We start from the raw sequence: 21683 nt of genomic DNA, 5'->3' as shown, positions 1-21683 counted from the left end.
TTGTTTAATACAGATAGTACCAAAGGACAAAAATCCTCTGGTACTTTATTCTGAGCAATCTCAAATGTGTTGCCAGATTTCAAAACATTTAAATTTCTCAATAGATTCACTCTGATCTACACCATAAGAGAAGTTTACTCTTACAGCGAAAAAGAACTTTCCAAGAGCTTTTCACGTAAGAAGGCTAACTTATCACCAGTGACAACCCAAAGTGCTACTAAGCTAGAGAAAGGAGAGACTGCAGCTTCTTTGTCATTAACAGTTTTACTTAGAAGTTAATGGCAGCAGTCTTTAAATACCAAGTTAATACCTTTGAAGGTTTAAGAGTTTAAAAAAGTTAGCCTCTATACATTTAGCATCATCAGAGAACACTGAGGGATTCAGATTGTTAGCCACCAGCATGACTTCAGCATGGGTCAGCAAATAAAGTGAGTAACTGCAGTTGCCAGACCACCTGCATACCTCTGCATAGAAGTCACTTCAGGAACAAATAATAAGCTCCCATGGTAAATACACCACAGAATCTGGTTATCATCCCTAAGGGAAATAGTAAAGCAGGACAAGATATCAGTTTTTAAGACAGAAGTCTCCCAGAAGTTTAAACTAATTTTTTTGGGGGTGGGGCATGGGTGGGAGGAGGATGTGAATAATGAGAAACAACCCATCATTAATGCCTTTATTGGGTCTAAAATTTACAAAAAGTTATCCAGCTGTATACAGTATATTGGAAGAGGAAGAGTAATTTTTACTACGGAAAATAAGTCTTGAAATTTATGAAGCCCTGGCAACAGACAAGGGCAATGCAATACAAAGATCGAAACTGAAAATATTCCTCTCATCATCTACTGTATTCGCCCTCTCTGTTTGTTCATACCTCTGAAACACAGTAATCTGGGTACAGACAAGTTTCTGGCATGCCCTTATTTACAATTAATAGGTCTTGTCAATTCAGCGTTGGCCATCTCGTCAGGATAAATAAAATATTTGGGTCTATGTGGCATATCAGAGAAATAGCCAGCTCAAAATTGAAATGGGATCTGTGAAGGTGAAATGATTTATCAAGTGGTATACAAAATAGAGTAAATAAAGTTTGGCTTAGAGACTATAGGATGAGTAGCGTGCTACTTGATTAATATAAAGGAGGTATATTCACAGTTTAATAAGAGCTTTCAACCTACCTTGCCAATCTTGACAGTTTCAGAATGTTCAAGAACTGAAGCCAGCTGTTCCCAGGTTGGAGCCAAAGCCTTGCAGTGGCCACACCAAGGGGCAAAGAATTTGATAAAGTGATTACCTTTAAAAGAAAGAAAGAAAAAAAAGAAGCCTTAATTCATATGTACCTGAAACAGTGGCTGTCATTAAAGAGTAGCTATTTACCACCAATTATAAATTTATCATGGTATTTCCCAGCTTAAGTACAGGTAATTCTGAAAATAGAATAGTAAAAATAAAATAGTGTGGTGCAGTAAACATTAATTTTTAAATGATATCCATTGTACAGTACTTCACTTGTATTTACAGTTAGTTTGAAATGTCACAAACTAAACATGGCCACAAATATTTCAGGAACTCGTTTTTCAATGTCATATCCAAGCACATCATTGCATAATTCATGTCTTTCATCCATCCATCCATCTTCACAAAAACCACCGCCAAAGTTAGATATTTATTAAAAGCATAATTTTCATCTAACCATTTGCTAAATTTTCTTATTCTAACAAGAATTCACGTGGGTCAGCTACGCTGCTGAAGAGTGGAAAACAGTAGAAGAAAAAAGTAAACAGCATAATTTAAAGAGAAACTTCGAACACTGAATACATTTCTAAATAAAGACTTGATGGGAATTCAATTCCTATAAAACTCTTTATTTGAATTAACTCTTCTCTTTTCCTTGCATTGATCCTCTGTCATCTTCATGTTTGTGTTTATCTAAGTTAAAATTGCAAGCTCTTTGGGACAAGGACTTTTTAAATCTTTGTCATGTAATCCTAGTAGATAGGGTTCGATGGGAACAAAACCTAAGGGACAAAGGAGTTCAGGAGAGCTGGCAGTTTCTCAAGGAGACAATATTAAACGCACAGGTGCCAACTATCCCAATGCAAAGAAATATAGGATGAATAGTAAGAGGCCAAAATGGCTCCATCAGGAGCTCTTTAATGACCTGAAAATCAAAAAGGAATCCCACAAAAAGGTGAAAAATGGACAAATTACTACGGAAGAGTACAGAAGAATAGCACAAGCATGTAGGGACAAAATCAGAAAGGCTAAGGCACAAAATTAGTTGCACCTAATAAGGGACATAAAAGGTAGTAACAAATGGAACTTTAAGTATATTAGGAGCAAGAGAAAGATGAAGGAAAGTGTAGGTCCTCCACTCAGCAGGGAAGGAAAGGCTAATAATTAATGACATCAAGAAGACTAAGCTATTTAATGCCTATTTCACTAAAAAAGGTTAATAGCGACCAGATACTCAACATGATTAATATTAAAAAATGGGGGAAGGAACACAAGTCAAAATGGGGAAAGAACAGGTTACAAACTATTTAGATAAACAGAACTAGAGAAAGGCAAACATATTCCTATCGTTAAAAAGGGGAAAAAAAGAGGACTTGGGGAATTACTGACCAGGCAGCCTAACTTTGACACCTGGAAAGATGCTGGAAAAAAAATCAACAATCAATCAATTAGTAAGCACCTAAAAAATATGAGGAATAGCTAGAATTATAAGTAATAGCAAACATGGATTTGTCATTAACAAATCATTTAGGCACTTAAGAGTCTAAATCCCATTGGCTGTTGATGGGATTTAGACTCCTAAGTGCCTAGATCCCTTCTGAAAATGATATTTAGGCTCCTAAATCAATTAGGCATTGTGACAGCAAAGCAATGCCTACATAACTTTAAAAAACTGGGCCTAAGTAGTTCAGGCTTTGTCTACACTAGCACTTACTGTGGTATAACTTATGTAGCTCATGGGTGTTAAAAAGCCACCCCCATGAGCAACATAAGTTACACTGACCTAAGCGTTTCGCTGACATAGCTACGCCGCTCATAGGACTGGAGCAATAAAGCCGATGGGAGAGCTCTCTCCCGTCAGCTGGGAGAGCTTACAGTGGCATTGTTGCAGCTCGTCCGCTGTAAACTCTCTAGTGTAGATGTAGCAGTCAAGTCAGAAGCACTCTACCAACATCAAGGCAACGCCATATTAACACAAAACAGAAAGGAACTAAATACAGAGAAAAGAATGTCAAATGCTTTTAATGCAAGGACATAGAAAAAGTATAGTCACTGGAGAAACGAAAGTATGGAAACCTCTTATAAAAATTAAGTCTTTTTCACTGCTTCCCCCATCCTCCCTCACCTCCCGCAAATATTCCTAACAGAACTTCACTATAAATGGAGATTCACTGTAGGCAGGTTCTACTGTAATTCCATTCCAGTTTAAATATTTGAAAGAAAACTTGAGAGGCAGAAGGAAAGACTGATGAAAATAAGATTTATTGGTACAACTTTCTGTCTGGGATTGTTGCCTTTTTCATATTTTTACTCTATAGTCGAGTTTCTTAACCAGGAACCATATAAATAAAGATCTAAAAAGTAAGGAATCCTAATGACTCAGTCCAGCTTTTTATCTCCAATGAACCTCTGAGTTGGCAAGTGCAGCAAATGTGCCCACCACTTATCACTGCTGCCCCCTGATCTCTCTTTTGTGGTCCATCAGCCACAAATAACTTGACATTTCACACCACTCTGTGTTGTCCCCACAAAATGATGAACAAGTGAAAGCTTCAATGTGCTTTAGTGTTTTAAAAAGGGATGAGAAATCGCACGCAAAAAACAATGCCATTACTGTGAGGCATATTTCAATCCTTACTGGAAAACTATTAACTTATATTTTTGGTCCAGACAATAGGAGAGTTTAATTAGTATGTGGTTTCCAAGCTGAAACATTAGAGTTTTTAAAGTTTATTAAGTTGACGTTTCTCATTTAGAATAGGTAGCTAATGCAATGATGATGTAGATTATACAATCAGAATTATTAATTTTTTAAATTCCAAATATTCATCCAACAACAACAAAATTGTATGGTGTATGCACAATGTTAGATATACAAAACTACAGAAAAAGATTATGTAGTTTGCAAAACAGAGCACTTGAAAGTTAGGAAATGCCAAATTTAAGAGTTGCCCATGCAACCTTAATTCTGCCCCCTTATGTGTCTACCCTCTGCACTGAAAGAGACAGGCATCCAATGGAAAAAACACCATGTGATCATATAATTAAAAACGGTCTTATAATGCATATGTACCAGAAGGCAATCTTAAATCTGGTATCTCCTCACTTTCAAATACTGGACTTTGTATAAAAAAAAAAAAATGCCAAAAAAATTTAGGTTACAATTTCTTAGGTTTTTGAAATCGATTTGAATCCAGAACCTTCAGCACTGCATCACAAACTTCTATCACTTGAACTATGGAAATAACTGCATTACTTAGCAACAGAGGAAGGCTATTATCCCCGAGTGGGGCACTGGGTTCAGGGTATGCTGGGTCCAAGGGATGACTGAGGGGAGCCCAGTCTCCAAACCGTGGAGTTGGGGGAGTGCCTGACCCATGTGATAGTCCCAGAGGGCAGAGATGGACCACGGGGGCAATGGGCTGCGTTGGGGAGGGGGAGGAGACTACTGACCTAGTTCTCCTTCCATGACCCCCACTCGAATGCTACCTGAATGGAATTCCATGGGTTAAGAAAAAGTTACGTCTCTAGCCCCAGGGTGTTGTTCGTGTTGAATTTCAAAGGTCTGTTCCAAACAATGGAGGTGCTAGAGAGTTTCGTAAAGTTACAAGAATCTTTTATAACTGGAAGTATTATGCAACCTAAATATAGAGAGCGTTAAAATCTCTGAAGATTCCATCCTCACTGACCATATCGCAGCTCTTACATGTGACTGGACTCCTCATACATCATCCACCGAGCACGCTCTAGCACAGGGCAATGGCGCACAGAATAAACTTTCCCGATCATGACTGCTCTGGACCAGGGCAGTGGCAGGCACTGGAACTGAAAGCTGGGAACCTGCCTTTCCTGTGGTCCCAATGACTCAACCCTGCTGGCACCTAACCAGTGTAGGAAAGCAAGCCTTCTGATTTGAATGCAGATTGGACAAGAACTGGACCAGTGAGGAGGGAAAGGAGTAGACTTGCACAAAGAGTCTGGAAAGAGTGGCACGGGGGAGGAGGGGGGCGGGCCACGGTGTTATGACTGGAAACTGGAGGGGAGACTGAGACCAGCTGGGCAAGGAGCCAGGGAGCCAGTAAGGGAAACGTGGGGTGGAGACCCTGGGAGCTGGTGAGGGAAACTGGAGACGGGGGAGACTGGGAACTACTTGGCTAGGCAAGGGAACACTGAGATGGGATGAGGGCTGTAGTGCGTGGGGAGAGCTGGGGCTTGCTGAACCAAGATACTGGGACAAAAAGCCAGGAATGAAATAGAGAGAGAGAGACTGGAGGGGGAGCCTAGGAAGGGAGTGTGGAACTCAGAGCTAACTAAAGAGGAGGGGGCCAAGGAGAGACAGACTGGACAAAAAGCTGGGAGGTGGGACTGCTTAAGCAAGAAGAAGGGGGGACACTGGGAACCTGAGAGCAAACAGAGAGAGGGGAAACTAAGACTGATTAGGCAAGGAGAAGGAGACTGGAATGAGACGCAGAGGCTATGTAGGGAAGAATGGAATTGGCATAAGAAGCCTGAGCTGGGGAGAGACAGGAGTAGGGTAGGGCCAGATTAGAGGAGACGGGGAAGAAGAGGTCAAGCTTGCCAGAAATGGGCAAAAGAGTCTGTGCCCACTAGAGAACTTTCCCCTTCAGGGCCAAGAATGGAACCCAAGATTCCTGAGTCTCACTATTCCTCTGTGGTCAGCCAATACCTGTGAAACCCACTGGCAAAGAGCATGTCTCATCCCCTTTTAATGCTGGGCTACATATAAGATGACAATCTACTACTGCTATCAGTTACTCTGTTATCTCAAGTTGCAGGAATCTGTGTGGTGGATCTAAATATTACAACTCTACCAACGAACCATGTGAGTGTCAATATAATCCCACGATGGAATTTCTGTTTTTTTTTCAGTTTGCTTTTTTTAAATCCTAGGAAATTATACACACAAAACCTATTAAAAGAATGTTAAGGTGCAAAGTCAACCACTAAAAAAAATCAGAAAATCACATAATTAAGGTTGCCAGTGCAACCTTAATTCACCCCTCATGTGTATAGGCATTATGATACAGTTTTAATTACTTGATCACGTACTATTTTTCCACAGAATGCTTGTATCATTCAATGCACAGGATATACTTACTCTAGGGATGAATTAGGGTTGTGGAGTAAAAGAGGCTGCTGTCTGCAGGACCTCTGCTTCATTCATAGCAGAAGCTGAAATATATATATACTGTGTAGAATATGCACAGATAAATTAATGCTTGTGAAGCACTCAGATACTATAGTGATGAGCACCATACAAGAGCCCATAAGGAAATAAATAATTGTATTTCCATAGAAGAGTTTGAATAATACACAGTAAATAAAGCCTAGACTCACACACTGAACCATGAGCATAAAACAAAATAGTGCAGGGTGGCTCATTAATTGAGCACTGTCCATCCTGTGTACTAAATGAAGATGGGATCCTGTGGGGGAAAAAATGGTATGCAATCACATAATTGAAGACTATCGTAATGTATATGCAACTAGGGGATGAATTTAAGATTGCTTGTGCAACCTTAATACTGCGATTTCCTAACTTTTGAGTGTTTGACTTCACAACCCTAATGTCTTTAATATATTTATTGCGTGTAATATGTAATAACACTGATTTTTTTTTGTGAGTTGTCTTTCCACTTGTTACGGATTTCTGGGTAAGAAGATGGGAGAAAGATACTTTTAAAGACTAACCCACCATTTCTCTAATATGCCTCACAAGATCAAGCAAATATTGCAGGCTTCTCACTAATTAGATCTAAATATTTGTACCAATCACAGCTGCAAGAAAATAATTAAATTACCTTCTGCTATATGCATCTTGAAATTGGCTGCTGAGAGATCATGCATTCCCTGTTTAGGTTCCGAAAGTTTTGGTGGTTGCAGATCAGATTCTTGCTCCTATTAAAAAGAAACAAAGTAATTACTATTTCTGTCTTATGCAAAAGATGTACACTAAATGAACTGTCTATCTTACATAGTGGGCCATGTATAATGCTTCCATGTGGCAGTGTAAATGAAGACAATCCCCATTTGTCAATTTTCCAATTCCCCAAAATATTTCCTACTCCATCTTTATTCTGTATCAAGGTCTGTGTCAAGTGGACACTAATAAGCAGTTATTTGTAACTGACATTATATTACACAGAAAGCAACTATCTCAGTTACTGGTCAAACTGCATCTGGTCTTTCCTCCTGGTGATCCACCATCCTGGTCTCTTCAAGTGTACCTTCCTTTCCCCTCAAACTTCCAACAGTCACCTGACCTGGGGGAGAACCACAGGATTCTCCCTCTCTCAAATTGGGCCTTGGCTGCAGTTCCCAGTATATCAAATGTGATTACCTCAGCAGGTCTGACTTGGGCTCAGACCCTGCAGTTCTGTTCCCTTCCGGGCACAATAAGAGTGGCAGTCAGCTTCTTTAAAGCAAAGTATTATTTATACAGAACCAAAAGCATACTGTTTTTAAGATATGTTTTTCTCTGATAAGCCAGCCTATACATATGCCTGTTTTCCCCTAAGGCTTACCATTACCTGGATATGAGAAGGTCCATCTCCTTCAGACTCCTGCACAGAGACTGCCTTTCACTTGTCTCTCTGCCAGAGCTCACCTACAATCGACTCTCAACCCCCTCTTCTACTGAAAAGTCCCTTTTAACTGTTTGCTGTACTTTTGCTCTGTAGCTCCCAGTCTGGCAAGAAAGGAGGGTCACTTCAGACTGGACCCTGGAAATATGCCATATAGTCTTGTAATTCCCATCCCAAGTGTCTGGATGTAGGTTGCTCATTTGGACATCCATTGCACTGCCTTTCTGTTTGTTCTTCCCACGGTCCCTTATTAAGCTACATCAACAGCTAGCTTAATACAGGAAAGATTTACAATTGAATATACAATAATTCCCCCTTGAGTGACCAGATCACATACAGCCCTTATAAAACTGTAACATCTCAATCTTCTTAAATTATTACACAATAGCTCCTACACTATTTACAAAACACTACTACTAGGGCTACATGTTTGTCATGGCAGGACAAAAAGTCACAATGTGATTTTCCCATTTGTCTGTGACTAATTTGTGTATCCAGGACTCACCCCGCCATGGAGGCTCCTGTCCCACGTGGCTAGGCCTGGCTCTCTGCACCAGGCATTGCAACCAGATGTATGGAACACAACACTACTCAGGTTTGACTCCCTACGTCATGACGAGGACAGACCAAACATGAATGGAACTGCAACCATGCCCACATGGTCACAACACACAGAGCAGGGAGTTAGGCCCAGCCCCAAAGGAGTTGCCATTGCCCATGCCTGAGGTGAGTGCAGGCTTCCTCTCAACCCTGGACCTAGTCCCACAGGATACAGGAGCTGCCTGTGCCTGGGATGAGAGTGCAGGGCAGGCCTTCTCTCCAGCCCCAACCTTACCCCTCACTCCTTTGACCTTGTTTCTGTACCAGGCTGGGATTAGGGTTGTGGTACGGGGGCAAAGGGTGCAGATGTGGGTAACCAGTGCCCCCTCACTTGTCAGGGCTTCTTTTTAATTTAAAAAAAAAAAAGTCACAGAGCAGTCACCAAACCAGTGACTTTCACTAAGATTACCGTGACTTTTTGATTTTTAAAAAAATGCAGTGACAAATCTGCAGCCCTAATTATCAGATATCAGGCCCACTCCTGTCACAGAAACCACATGTGCCATCACACAAGTTTATGAGGTCTTTCAGCTATCTATAAATTACAAGCTGTTCAAGACTCCACTTTGAGAACTCTTTCCCAATCCCACACAACCAGCAATATTAGAAAAGGAGCAAACTAGAATTTAGTCATCTTATAACTAAATTGCAATAGTCACAAACATTAAGTCAGTCATTTAATAGAAAAAAGACTATTTTCTAGGAACTAGATCAGAGCTGGAAAAAACATTACTAGAAACTACACTGCTAAAACTTCTTTGCATTTGACGTTTCAATTTTTTAAAGATACATTAATATGGATCTTGTTTAAGCATAACTGTGTATTTTAATCCACTGAGCTCAGCAATCATTGTGGCTTTGTCTTGACTAGGAAAAGTAGTTAAGTTTACATCAGGATCATCTAATATGCCAGATGAGCTAGACCTAAACTCAAGCCTTTTCCTTGTGTAGATATAGGGTAGCACTTTGTAACTTGATTTTGCTGGTTGAGTTGTAGCCTTAACTAAACTACAGCACGACCAGCTAATAATTGTTGCCCTGCATCTTCATTAGGAAAAAGGTTATTTATGCTGGACTTACCTAGCGTGTATTAGCTAAACCACTTTTCCTAGTCAAGACAAAGTAATTGTGGCCTATACTTGTCAACTGAACGTGTACCAGGAAATCCCATCTTAAATGTCAAGAGGCTAATATTTCCTTGAAATAAGATTATGAATTTTAGTTTTAAATACAGGAAACAAAGGGCAAGTCAAAGGATGCCAGTTTTAATTATGGGTTTGACTGCTATTTGGCCATTGTTCCAGTTTATCATCATCCAATTTTTATTCTTACGAGGTTTTCCTCGTGGAAAGCAAAACCTAACCCCTACAGAGGTAAGAAATCAGTCTGACTCTGGAAGAAGGGAATATTTCCTGTTCACTTACAGCTGGTTCCTCATTTAGTGTCTGCAACATCCAGCTTTCCAGTGCCTGGAAGTCTCTAGGACCCTGGTATTTCACAGGTTCCTGGCCTGGTTTAAGCAGCTTTAGGCTGAAACATTAAAACAGTACAAAGAGGTAAGGCAAAACTTTTCAAATAGATACAAACAAGAAACATTATCTGGAAATAAATGAACTTTTTTCTGATAACATCATAACTGAGCTCAGAGGATACTCAGTCCTCAAGCCTATCACTAAAATCACACATTCCTTTGATTTCCATGATGCAGAACTGGGCACTGTAACTAACCAGAATTCTGTTCTTCTCCTTTAAACTTAGTACAGATAGAAATACCATATTTTGCATTAACATTCCAACATGTCCTTAATTAACATGCAATGGTGAATAAAATGCTAGAAAGAATAATTCAGAGGTTAATCCCTGTTTATGCTCGTGAATCCTATTTTTCAGTTTGCCAAAAAAGCATCAGTTAATTTCTTTCAGTATGCACAAAAACAAAAAGTTTATTTTCCAGGAATTTATCTTCACTTTTTTGTGCCATGCCAAATATGAACGTCCTTGATCAGATGCCACTTCTCATGCTGTATTAAACTAATTAAAGGTAGCTTAAAGCAGATGAATAAGGTGAGAAAATAGATGGATAGTTGCAAAGACAGTCTTTCTGATTATATAAATACATACTTGTGGTAAAATCTGTTTAACAAAATACCTACATCTTTTCCCACTAAATATATGTCTAACTTAAAATTGGAAATCATATTTGTTTAAATACTGGAATTTTAAAGGGATACCATCAAATTGAGATCGTCTTTTTATTTAAATTTATTTATTTTTAAAGAGTGAGTTAAAATTCATTTCAGTTACTACATCTGCCCTTGACTTCCCTTGCTAATTTTTGTGGTGGTTTTACAACCACATTTTTCTAAATGTTTCTCTCCTGTTTTTCTATTCAGTGCCCTTGCAACTTAAAAAAATTACTATGCAAAAGTGTTTTCAAAAGCACAATGCATAAAAATTAAAATAAGAAAAAATCTTCCCTTTATTGCTTTTACAATAGTAGGTTAAAAAACATTCAGAAAGGTGTGTGGTTTTTAAGTTGATATTGTCCCTTTAACAAGTCAACAAAAAATAAAGAAAAGAATTATGAAATCTGAATAGCTTATCATCTCTCCCTTTCATACATCTTCTGATAACAGTCTGGAGTAGAACCTAACAGAAATCAAGAAGTTAGCTTAAATGATCCTATAGGCATAGTAGCATCTCTATTATTTTATTAAGATGAGGTTCAGTTTTCCCCCCCACTTAGATCTGTATATCCAATTTCTTTGTTTTGTATGAAAACAGCAGCATATCTTCCTCCCCAACTGTACAGTATACAACCAATATGTAAAAGCGGCAAAGAGTCCTGTGGCACCTTATAGACTAACAGACATATTGGAGCATAAGCTTTCGTGGGTGAATACTCACTTCGTCGGATGCATGTAGTGCAAATTTCCAGAGGCAGGTATAAATATGCAAGCAATATACCTGCCTCCGGAAATTTCCATTACATGCATCCGACGAAGTGGGTATTCACCCACGAAAGCTTATGCTCCAATACGTCTGTTAGTCTATAAGGTGCCACAGGACTCTTTGCCACTTTTACAGATCCAGACTAATGCAGCTACCCCTCTGATACTTGAAACCAATATGTAAAGACTGAATGTCCTGAGGATTTTCAACTAAATCTGTTACTCAGTTGAAGATAAAATTAATTTTAAATTCAGACCTTTAAAAATTTCAGCATGTGACCCTGTGGAGAATGAGGGAGATACCTGTATTACAGGTATTTGTGTGGTTTCAGAGTAGCAGCCGTGTTAGTCTATATCCACAAAAAGAAAAGGAGTACTTGTGGCACCTTAGAGACTAACAAATCTATTTGAGCATAAGCTTTCGTGAGATACAGCTCACTTCATAGCTTATGCTCAAATAAATTTGTTAGTCTCTAAGGTGCCACAGTTATTTGTCTTGTCCCGCCAGTCTCTATCACATACATTTTATTATATTCATATGTCAAAGCTAGCTCAGACCTGATCCAGCTTTGTGCCAACTACTATTAGGCTTTGCCCTATTGCCCCATTATTTCCAAGGTTACAGTTCCAAATTTATTGTATAAATATTTGCTGCAATTCCTACCCCTAATTAAAATGCTCTGGCAGTGACGTGGAAATGACAAACTTCATTCACAAAGAGGGAATACTCAATTGTTAAAAGGCACTGATAAGGTGTAAGGTCTATATTAATATGAACTACAAAAACAGTAAACTATTTTTAACCTCTACTGGTCCATCTTCATAAATATCAATATTTGTGCAACTGAATAGGCAGAGTAGTGAATTGTTATTATTTTCCACCTCTTGAGAAAGGGTAAAAATACTAACTTCAGGTTTGACCATAAGTTTTTGGGGTCTCTATGGGTACGTCTACATAGCAAAAAAAAAACCCCTGCAGCAGTATGTTTCAAAGCCTGGGTCAACTGCGTCAGGATTACATTGCAGGGCTAAAAATAGCAGTGTAGAAGTTTGGGCTCAGGCTGGAGCTTGGGCTCCGAAACCCAGCAAGTGAGGAGGGCTCAGAGCCCAGGATTCATCCCAAGCACGTACACTGACATTTTTAGCCCTGCAACACAAGCCCAAGTCAGTTGACCCAGACTGTGAAACTTGCTGCCATAGGTTTTAGGGGTTTTTTTTTGGCTGTGTAGACGTACCCTACCATTGTAGGACATTTATTCACAAAGCTACACAATTGACAATCTGCTAAAGAGAGGTCCAGCACCAGGCTAGCAGGAGTGCTGGAGTTTGGACTGATGTACTTTAAGCAAAGGCTTGCTTATCTGGTAGAAATTTCAGCTCACATTCTTTTCCTGCAGCTCAGAGGCAAGATGCGAGCCTTCTCACCAAGACCTTACTCTGGCCCTTACTGGTGGAACCCGCTCACCCTCATCTATCATAATAGGAAAGGTTTAAAAGATAACAGAATCATAGACTATCAGGGTTGGAAGGGACCTCAGGAGGTCATCTAGTCCACCCCCCAGCTCAAGGCGGGACCAATCCCCAGTTTTTGCCCCAGATCCCTAAATGGCCCCCTCAGGGATTGAACTCACAACCCTGGGTTTAGCAGGCCAATGCTCAAACCACTGAGCTATCCCCCCCATATGTTTAGTACTCGAGTTCATGAGCAGCTGCTAAGTTTGTCAAGCCCTGCTAAAGTAAAACCACGTAGAGAAACTTGCACAGCGCCAGCATCCATATGTGCCTGGCTTTAGATGGTGTTATTAATCTATCAGTTTTATGAGCACCAAATTCACACAAAAGTTTGAGAGACCATTTATACACACTACATTGGTTGTGCTGTACACAGTTAGACAACTGAAATTATTTTAAAGTAGTTAAAATAGTCCTGAACTACTAGTACTTTACTGCTATACGTTATGTTACTCTCTCACAGACTTGTTCTCTTGGGGTGGGGGAGGAAGGGGAAGGCCTATTCTGAACTTTGTTTAAACACAGCCATCTTCCAAGCTGTAAGATGGTGTCTAAAAAAAGAGACATTATAGATCATCTTGTCTTGGTAACATGATGAGAGCTTAAATTTATCTTCTAAAGACTGAAGAGCTATAAAGGAAACGACCAAAAATCATAACTTAGAAGTTGATCTCAACAAATTGGCAGAGGACTGTGGAAAACATACAAAATAATAGAAGCACACATCCTTTTGTACTTACGTGGGGTATCCTCTGATTCCAAATTCAGAGCAGAGTGGAAGATCTATAGTGCAATCCACTTTTACAACATAGACTGATGGATTTTCCACGTTGTTGTATTTGTCTCCCAGATCATTCCAAGTTGGTTGCAGACGTTGACAGTGTCCACACCTACAACAGGATGAGCAAAAAATAAAATAAATTTCAGAAATAAGGTCACTGTTCTGATTTGTATGCATGCTCTATACTTAACAAAAATGTGTTTAAATATAAATATAAAGACTAGATATGAATGAATCTATGGAAAAAGTATATATACACGTGGGTGGGATCTGATATACTTGAAAGATGATAGAGAAATGAAAAATCAGAAACCTCTTCCATCTAAAAGCAGAATGAGTTAAGCAACAGTTAATACTGTAGAGTTGCCTTTTATTGTAGAATGCTAACCTTGTAAGCAGTTTTGACACAAAATTCACCAAAAAATCTAAAACACAGTCCTGACTGTTAGAGAAGTACTTTTGTAATACAAAGTCTAGCCAGGTTCATTGTAAAAGACTATTAAATTAATGAGGATACTGAAAAGAGAGCACTCAGCTTAACTTTCCAAGAGAAAGTTTCATAAGAGGATGCCTGGTGTTCTTTATGCTTTTACATTTGGAAGCACCATGTTTTTAAGTGTCTGGTAAGGAGATAATGGTTTGTACTCTTTTTAGAAGGTCACTTGTGTTTCCGTTTAACATCAGAATTGTGACTTATGAGACCCATGGAATACCTAAGTCAGTGAAGTAGAACAGTTCTGTTTCAAAGTCCTGAAGAGATGCTAATTTTAATATGTTATAACCAGGAACAACTGCTTTTGCATAGTGATATCCTATGAGTCTCAAAATAGGACATATGCACACAAATTGGACTTAAAACAGGTTTCAGAACAAATAATTGCTATTTTGCTTCCCTCTTAAAGGAACAGTTAATTATTCAAGTAATCTTTCCTACTGCTTGGCATCCCATAACATACTAATTCAAATTTAAAGTGTTACAAATGTTCAGCCAATCAAGAGGTTTATTAGTTCTTGAAAACACCATTCTAATTCCCCCAAAACTGAAAATCAGACGTCATACTATTGGCAAATACAAACTGGTGTTGTCAAAGACACTAACACCATAAATATGGTAAAACTATTTAAAAGAGCCAAAGCCAACTTCTCTTGAATGGCCATTCTTGCTGTTCCTGATTTTTACAGGCATTGCGAAAAATGTTGTTAGATTAATTAAAATATCCTCAACTTTGTTTGCTCTTGACAAGTCCTTCAAAGTCTACTTTTTATGCAACAATTAACACAACAATAAGGAAGTTTGCAGGAAGTTACCTCTTACTCCCTACAGAACTCCCATTTAAAAAACAATCCCATGTACAAGAAAGCAAGATTTTAAGACTGTTTTCAAACTAGTCTCATGTAACCAGACTTGGCATATATATTGGTGCATATGACAGTTTTACATTTTAAATATTTTTCCTTCCTTTCAGTTTACAGTGCACCGTGCCCGCTTCAAAAAGTTCTGTTATAAAAACCTGATTCAAACCTAGGCTCTCCAATATACTACTAAAAAATCCTCCCACAATTACATATTCTGAAACATTGCTTGTGATGGCTAAATGGCATGGTGAGGTAGTTTTCAAGATTTTCACCTCTGGATACCTGTTTTCACCTCTTGACTAAGTTGGGTCTCAAGCAAAAATCAGGAAAGAAGAGAGAAAAGTGTCTCATCCTAGTCTAGTTGACATTTGTAGCAAAAATCATGAAGCCGCCACCACCACAGTAGCCGGGACGATTAGAAGTTGATGAGAGGACCTCAGGCAGGACTAGAAAGTATGAGGTAGTTAGTGAATCTGTTCAGTTGCATAGAATAGCACCAGGAGACATTTACATTGTGTTTTTCTCTGATTGGTACTTATGAAGACCTTTATTTTCATGAACCAAATGAACACCTGGCTTTTGAAGAAATGATACAATCTCTTTTTACTGCAAAGTATAGTAGATAATCCAGAATTTAAGGTTAAAGAAGTCTAACCAGCCTCTATGCAAACCTCAAAGTTCAAATTACCTTTCCCTACATAAAAACAACAATGAGGAGTCCTTGGGGCACCTTAGAGACTAACAAATTTATTTGAGCATAAGCTTTTGTGGGCTAGAACCAGTGGTCAGCTAGAGCTGGTTCCCACCGGTTGTTAAATTTAGAAGCCCTTTTAGCCGTCACCTGCTTCTCAGCCCTCCCAGACTTCCCGCCGAACAGCTGATTTGCTGGAAGCCGGGGGCGGAGACGCAGAGTGGGGCGGCGCGTTCGGGGCGGAGGCGAGTTGCGGCCAGGCGCGGAGCTGCTGGTGGGTGCTCTGCACCCACCAAATTTTCCCCGCTGGATGCTTCCTGGGAGCTGCCCCAGGTAAGCACCACCGGGACTCCCCACCTCGCCCTCCGGCAGGTCCCTCTGGCTCTTAGGAGTGGGGTGGGCACCCACTATGGTGGCCCACGAGACCCTCCCGCCCGGTTCTGGGGACAGTCAGGGGACAGGGGTGGAAATGCATCAAGGAACGCGGGGGGGGGGGTGGGGGGTTGGATGGGGCAGGAGTCCCAGGGGGTGGGGGTGGGCAACGACCCCCTCGTGGAGTGAGGAGGGAACCAGTTGTTAAGATTTTGGCATCTCATCACTGACTAGAACCCACTTCAGCAGAAGCCCATGAAAGCTTATGCCCAAATAAATTTGTTAGTCTCTAAGGTGCCACAAGGGCTCCTTGTTGTTTTTGCTGATACAGATTAACACGGCTACCACTCTGAATCCTTTGCCCACATGTTACATTTAAAGCTACTGGAGAAATTTTGGTTGTGTGCATTTCAGCCAGAAGGCAGAAATCTCATTGAACATCAAGGTACAAGACCAACACTGCACAATTAAAGAAAACGCCATAATCAATAAATCTAGTCAGGGTGGATTTGATTTAAATCAACTGATTTAAATAATGATTTAAATCACTAGTCAGGAAGATTCGATTTAATCACGGTTTTCTATACAAAAGTACATTCTTGTTGGTTGTTATAACCTTAATACATATTCTTCACAACTCAGAGATAGATGTAGGTTTCATTTTTAGAAGGTACACACTAAACATTTTTAAACAGTGATTTATTTTGAAAACTTTTCAGATGAGTTTTACAGCTATATCAGAAAATGAATGATTGTTTGGTTATTTCATTTACCAAAGATAATTGAAGCAAATATTTATGAAGTCATTGGGAGGTAAACTATCTCCAATTCAACAGGTTAATCATTAATATTTGGAGGATTTTCTTGCTATGCTGTATTAGGAGGAGAACGTCACCAGATAGACATTTAAATTGTTTTATTTAACAAAACAACAACGTTAAGTGTTCTGGGTTTTTTTCTTCAACAGCAAACACATAATATTTTAACAAAACAAGCATATGTCTCTCGCGTCTCACATTTATCTCCAGACTTCTTCTCCTTGTCCAGATCTATTCTGCCAGCAACAACCTTCTATTAGTTGAACTTTTTGAAACTTTTCACTTTTAGAGAGAGGTAAGGGATTGATTCTGTGTACACAAATTTGCAGAGGGACAATAGAGTTGAGGTCTATTATTTCTCACCTCTATATATTTATTTATTTAAAACATTTTTGCTGTTAACAAGCATGTTACTTCTGGAGACACAAATCCACAGTTTGAGAACTGCAAAACTAAGCATCTCTGATGGTATCTTCTAGACTGAGCCTCTTTGGGTAGATAGAAAGATTAACTAAATTTATACAGAAGCCTGTAAAACCCCATAAGATTGGGTCCCTACATCCATGAACTACTGGAACTCATTTACAAAACTTTTCTTAAACATTACATGAATATACTGTCTCATACTATAGAATTAGAATTTATAATTCCTATTCCATGCTGAGATATCTTTGAGCTATAATGTATCTTAATTAAATCAATCTTTAGATAGGTTTATTCCTCAAAAAGCATTTTATCAAAAAAATCTGATTTTTTAAAAACAATCATTGATTTTTATCCACGCTGAATCTACTTAGTTCAGACTTAAATATAAACATAAGTGTCTTTGTATATAACAGGCAACCAAAGCTATGTCTACACTACTGCAATAGGTCAACCTAAGCTACGCAACTCCAGCTACATGAATAATGTACCTGGAGTCGACGTACCTTAGGTCGAGTTACCGCAGGGTCTACACCGCTTGGGGGGAAAAGGGGGGCTGACAGGCGAAACTCTCCCGTCGACTTACCTTACTCTTCTCGTCGGGGGTAGAGTACAGGGGTTGACTGGAGAGTGATCTGTTGTCGATTTGGAGGGTCTTCACTAGACACGCTAAATCAACCACTGGCGGATCGATCTCGGAGCACGGATCCTGGCTGTAGTGTAGATGTAGCCCAAGAAACTAACTTTTTTGTCGGACTAAAGTTAGGAAGTTATAGTGGCTGTGTAGTCATCAAGACCCAGAAGTAGAATGTAATCCAAAATTTATTTTAAATAATTACTCTTTACTGCAGAGAGACTGTTGTATCTCCATAGTTAAAACTGTATGTAACAAGGCTTCACTTAGAAGGCTAATTCTGGACTCAACTATAAAGTAATCCAAAAAAGGCCTGACACTTCAAATGTCGTATGAGGTTTGGTAATTAAGGAAGAATTTGAGTATGGAAATGTAGCAAAGGTATCCCAAAAACTTTAGTTCTCTACTGTGCTTTCCCATTCTGTAAGGCAGTGGCTCTCAATCTTTCTAGACTACTCTACTCCTTTCAGGAGTCTGATATGTCTTGTACCCCCAGGTTCCACCTCACTTAAAATCTACTTGCTTACAAGATCAGACATAAATATACAGAAGTGTCACAGCACACTATTACTGAAAAATTGCTTACTGTAACATTTTTACCATAATTATAAAATAAATCAATTGGAACATAAATATTGTACTTTAATTTCAGAGTATAGTATATAGAGCAGTATAAACAAATCATTGTATGAAATTTTAGTTTGTACGGACTTCACTAATGCTTTTTATGTAGCTATTGTAAAATTAGGCAAATATCTAGATGAGTTGATTTATCCCTAAAAGACCTTGGTGTAGCTCTGGTTGAGAACCACTGCTGTAATGCATTGATTCAACACTGGCTTATGTTGTTTTTTAGTGATGTACTCCCTTAGGACTTCATCTAGTAAGGATCAATCAGGTAGGTTCAAGAATTTGTAAAACTGCAGAGTAAGACAGGATAACTTTTCTGCAGCTTTGAAGTTTATACTGAATGGTGTTGGTGGCTGAGTGTGTACACACATTATGGTTTCTTGACTATTACTGAGAAGATTGGTTAGATTTAGGACACGCTTTTGGTGGTCTGAAGAAGAGCAAGTAATATGATATTGGCATACCTAGCTCTTTGGGGGAGGAAGAGAATTTGCTAGTAAAGATGACACTTGCATTGTGGATGCCTAGTTCATTTATTAGCACTTTAAGTGTAAGATAGTATTGTGACAGTACTAGTGGTGTATGGCTCAATGTTGAAAGTGCAAGGCATACAAGTGATAAGCCTATCTTATGAATGAGTGGAAGGTATATACAGATATAAGGACAGAGCTGATACTGTGTGAGGTACCTAAACCTTGCATTTCCATAATTCTAAATGTTTGGGACTTGGAAAAAACAAACACAAAACCCCCCTACTTTTAATGTCTTTATTCCTAAATGCTCTCCCCTTCAAAGTTACTTCAAAATTTCAATTTGTATAAAGGAAGGAGAAAGCAATGCTCAACTCTGAGTCAGTAAACCAAAATTAACCAAACAGTAGCTGTTCATACACACTGACAATCCAGTACAAGAAAGTAACTTTATGGAGTTGGTTGATAAATTGAGGGCCCAAATTTACATCCACCTCTTTCCTGCTCTTCTCCAAATGTTACTGATTTTTTGACTGCTGCAGACTCTGGTTTTTTGACTGCTGCAGCCTCATTTTGACATGGAGTAGTGGTATCTCACTGATGGATTTTAATCATTCTTTGGCCAGATATTCCCATGAATTCTGAAATGCTTTTAGCACAGGTTGTAATATGAAGAAGCAATACACGTCCAGTCAGAAAAGTCCACAAATTCAAGAAAGCTTATCCTGATCAGTCTCATGTATTTATATGGTCATATGCGTCTGTCATTTTCATGCTGCATTACTGAGCATTGTGCTCTTAGTGCTACCGCTGAAGATCGCCCAGAAGTGTCAACTGGTGTAGATTGCTACTGTTCACCTCCTACGTGGGCGGGGATGCTATGAGCACGATTGTTACTCTCAATGCTCTGCAATGACTTGCCACTTGTTTACAAATGTAAATCAAAGTCCTAGTCATGATCTATAAGCCATTAAGATGTCTGGCTACTTGAAAAACTGCCCTTTCCCCTATTACTAGAGGAGGGTAGGTTGACAGCAACTGAAATGCTTCCGCTCTTTGTTCCTAAGTGTGATTTTTTAAGACCCACATCACAACACTCTCAGTCCAAGGTCTGAATGTAGAATGCACTTCCTCATCTGGCTCACTAGAGCCAAGATTTGGTGACCTCGGGAGAACAGTGAAAAATATCTGCTCAAGCTTTTGGTTAACATTTATATAAGTTGTTCAGGAGGGGGTCACTGAAATCACAAACAATAAGCCAAGAAGGCAGCAGTTTGGCAGTGAAATTATGTGTTTTTTTAATTGTTGATTTTAAAGCTGAGGCACTCAGATGCAATGGCAATGTGTACCATAAGATAATATGTATAAACAAATATTCTAATATCAAGACATCACATTACACAGATGTTCCTCAATTCTCTGATTTAGCTGACTTGGTCTGATTTTGACCATTTAGTTGACCTGATGAATAATGTCAATTGACTGCTGCTTATCTGATCATGATAAAATATTGTCAAATATCCCAGCAAGAATGCCCTGATGTAGACAGCAGCCTACCTTTTGGATTTCACCATAGTGCCATCTGTTAACACATCTACTTAAGTGTCTTGATCACTCACTTTTGTATATGCTAATCCCACTTGTTGGGAAAAAGGTTAACTAAATGAAAGTGGAACATCTTGATTGACAGGAATCTTCTAGAACAAAGATCATATGTATGCGTATCTCTACTTGTATACCAGACCATCAATGCACATGGTGGTTTACAAAGCAAAACACACAAGTTAAAAGACACAGTTCTTGCCCTGAAAAAACTTACAATCTAACCTGACTAGACAAATATACAGAAATTAACTCAGACGGGAGTGGGGGAGGGAGAGGAAGGTACACAACCATTAAACCTCCTCCCCTAAAACAAAAAGAAAAGATGTCTAGCCATTAAACTTCTTCCTTAATATCACAGCTATTAAAGCCCCCGCAAATCCCTCTCTTCAAAAAAAGCAAACAAATAATCTACACTGAATGCCGATGTAAATAAACTCCCACTCCTCGACTCTTAACAAAAAGCCTCTTCATAATGCATCCCTCAAACACACAGACATCCCCACGCGGTTCACATTTTTCTGAGTTACGTAACTCAGGTAAGTAACTTGTATTTTGTAATTAAGTGTATCTATCTATCTATCTACGGCTAATCCTACTGGAGACCATAATGTCTTACTCTGTTTTGTGACTGCTGTTACTGTTCTAATAAATCAGTGGTTTGACCATTTTTGACAATATTTGACCAGTCAACTGACCACCCTTAATTGAGTGTGGGGACAAACATTATTTCCCCACAACTCCTCTTTGGGATCTCCCTGAAAGGAACATGCCAACCAGGTAAAAGCAAATTCATTACTACTGCTAGGTCTTACAGGTGGGTCAGCGGCACTCTGATCAAATGGCTGCTGATAGATCTTGTACAGGGGGCTCGCATCCTAAGAGATCATAAAACAGTCTCAGGGGTTTAGACCAGCCTGTCCTTTCCATATTGCTAAACTGAAAGAGGATCGTAGTATGGAAAATCTGAGAAACTTGTGCCTCTTGATACTGGTTTTCAAC

At 39.2% G+C, this 21683-nt stretch overlaps 1 protein-coding gene across 1 annotated transcript in view; it reads right to left on the bottom strand.

The window, feature by feature from the left end:
• Positions 1–21683, bottom strand: part of TXNDC5 (thioredoxin domain containing 5) — a 38596-nt gene that overhangs the window by 13964 nt on the left and 2949 nt on the right. The window contains exons 2-5 of the mRNA XM_048839806.2: positions 13645–13794; positions 9866–9971; positions 7059–7155; positions 1179–1294 (exon numbers count right to left, since the gene is read on the bottom strand). Coding sequence (XP_048695763.2) covers positions 1179–1294; positions 7059–7155; positions 9866–9971; positions 13645–13794 — 469 coding nt within the window. The remainder of the gene's footprint in view (positions 1–1178; positions 1295–7058; positions 7156–9865; positions 9972–13644; positions 13795–21683) is intronic.

This window comes from Caretta caretta, chromosome 2 (genome assembly GCF_965140235.1).
Source record: "Caretta caretta isolate rCarCar2 chromosome 2, rCarCar1.hap1, whole genome shotgun sequence".
Taxonomy (NCBI): Eukaryota; Metazoa; Chordata; order Testudines; family Cheloniidae; genus Caretta; species Caretta caretta.
This window is presented reverse-complemented; position numbering and strand designations above follow the sequence as displayed.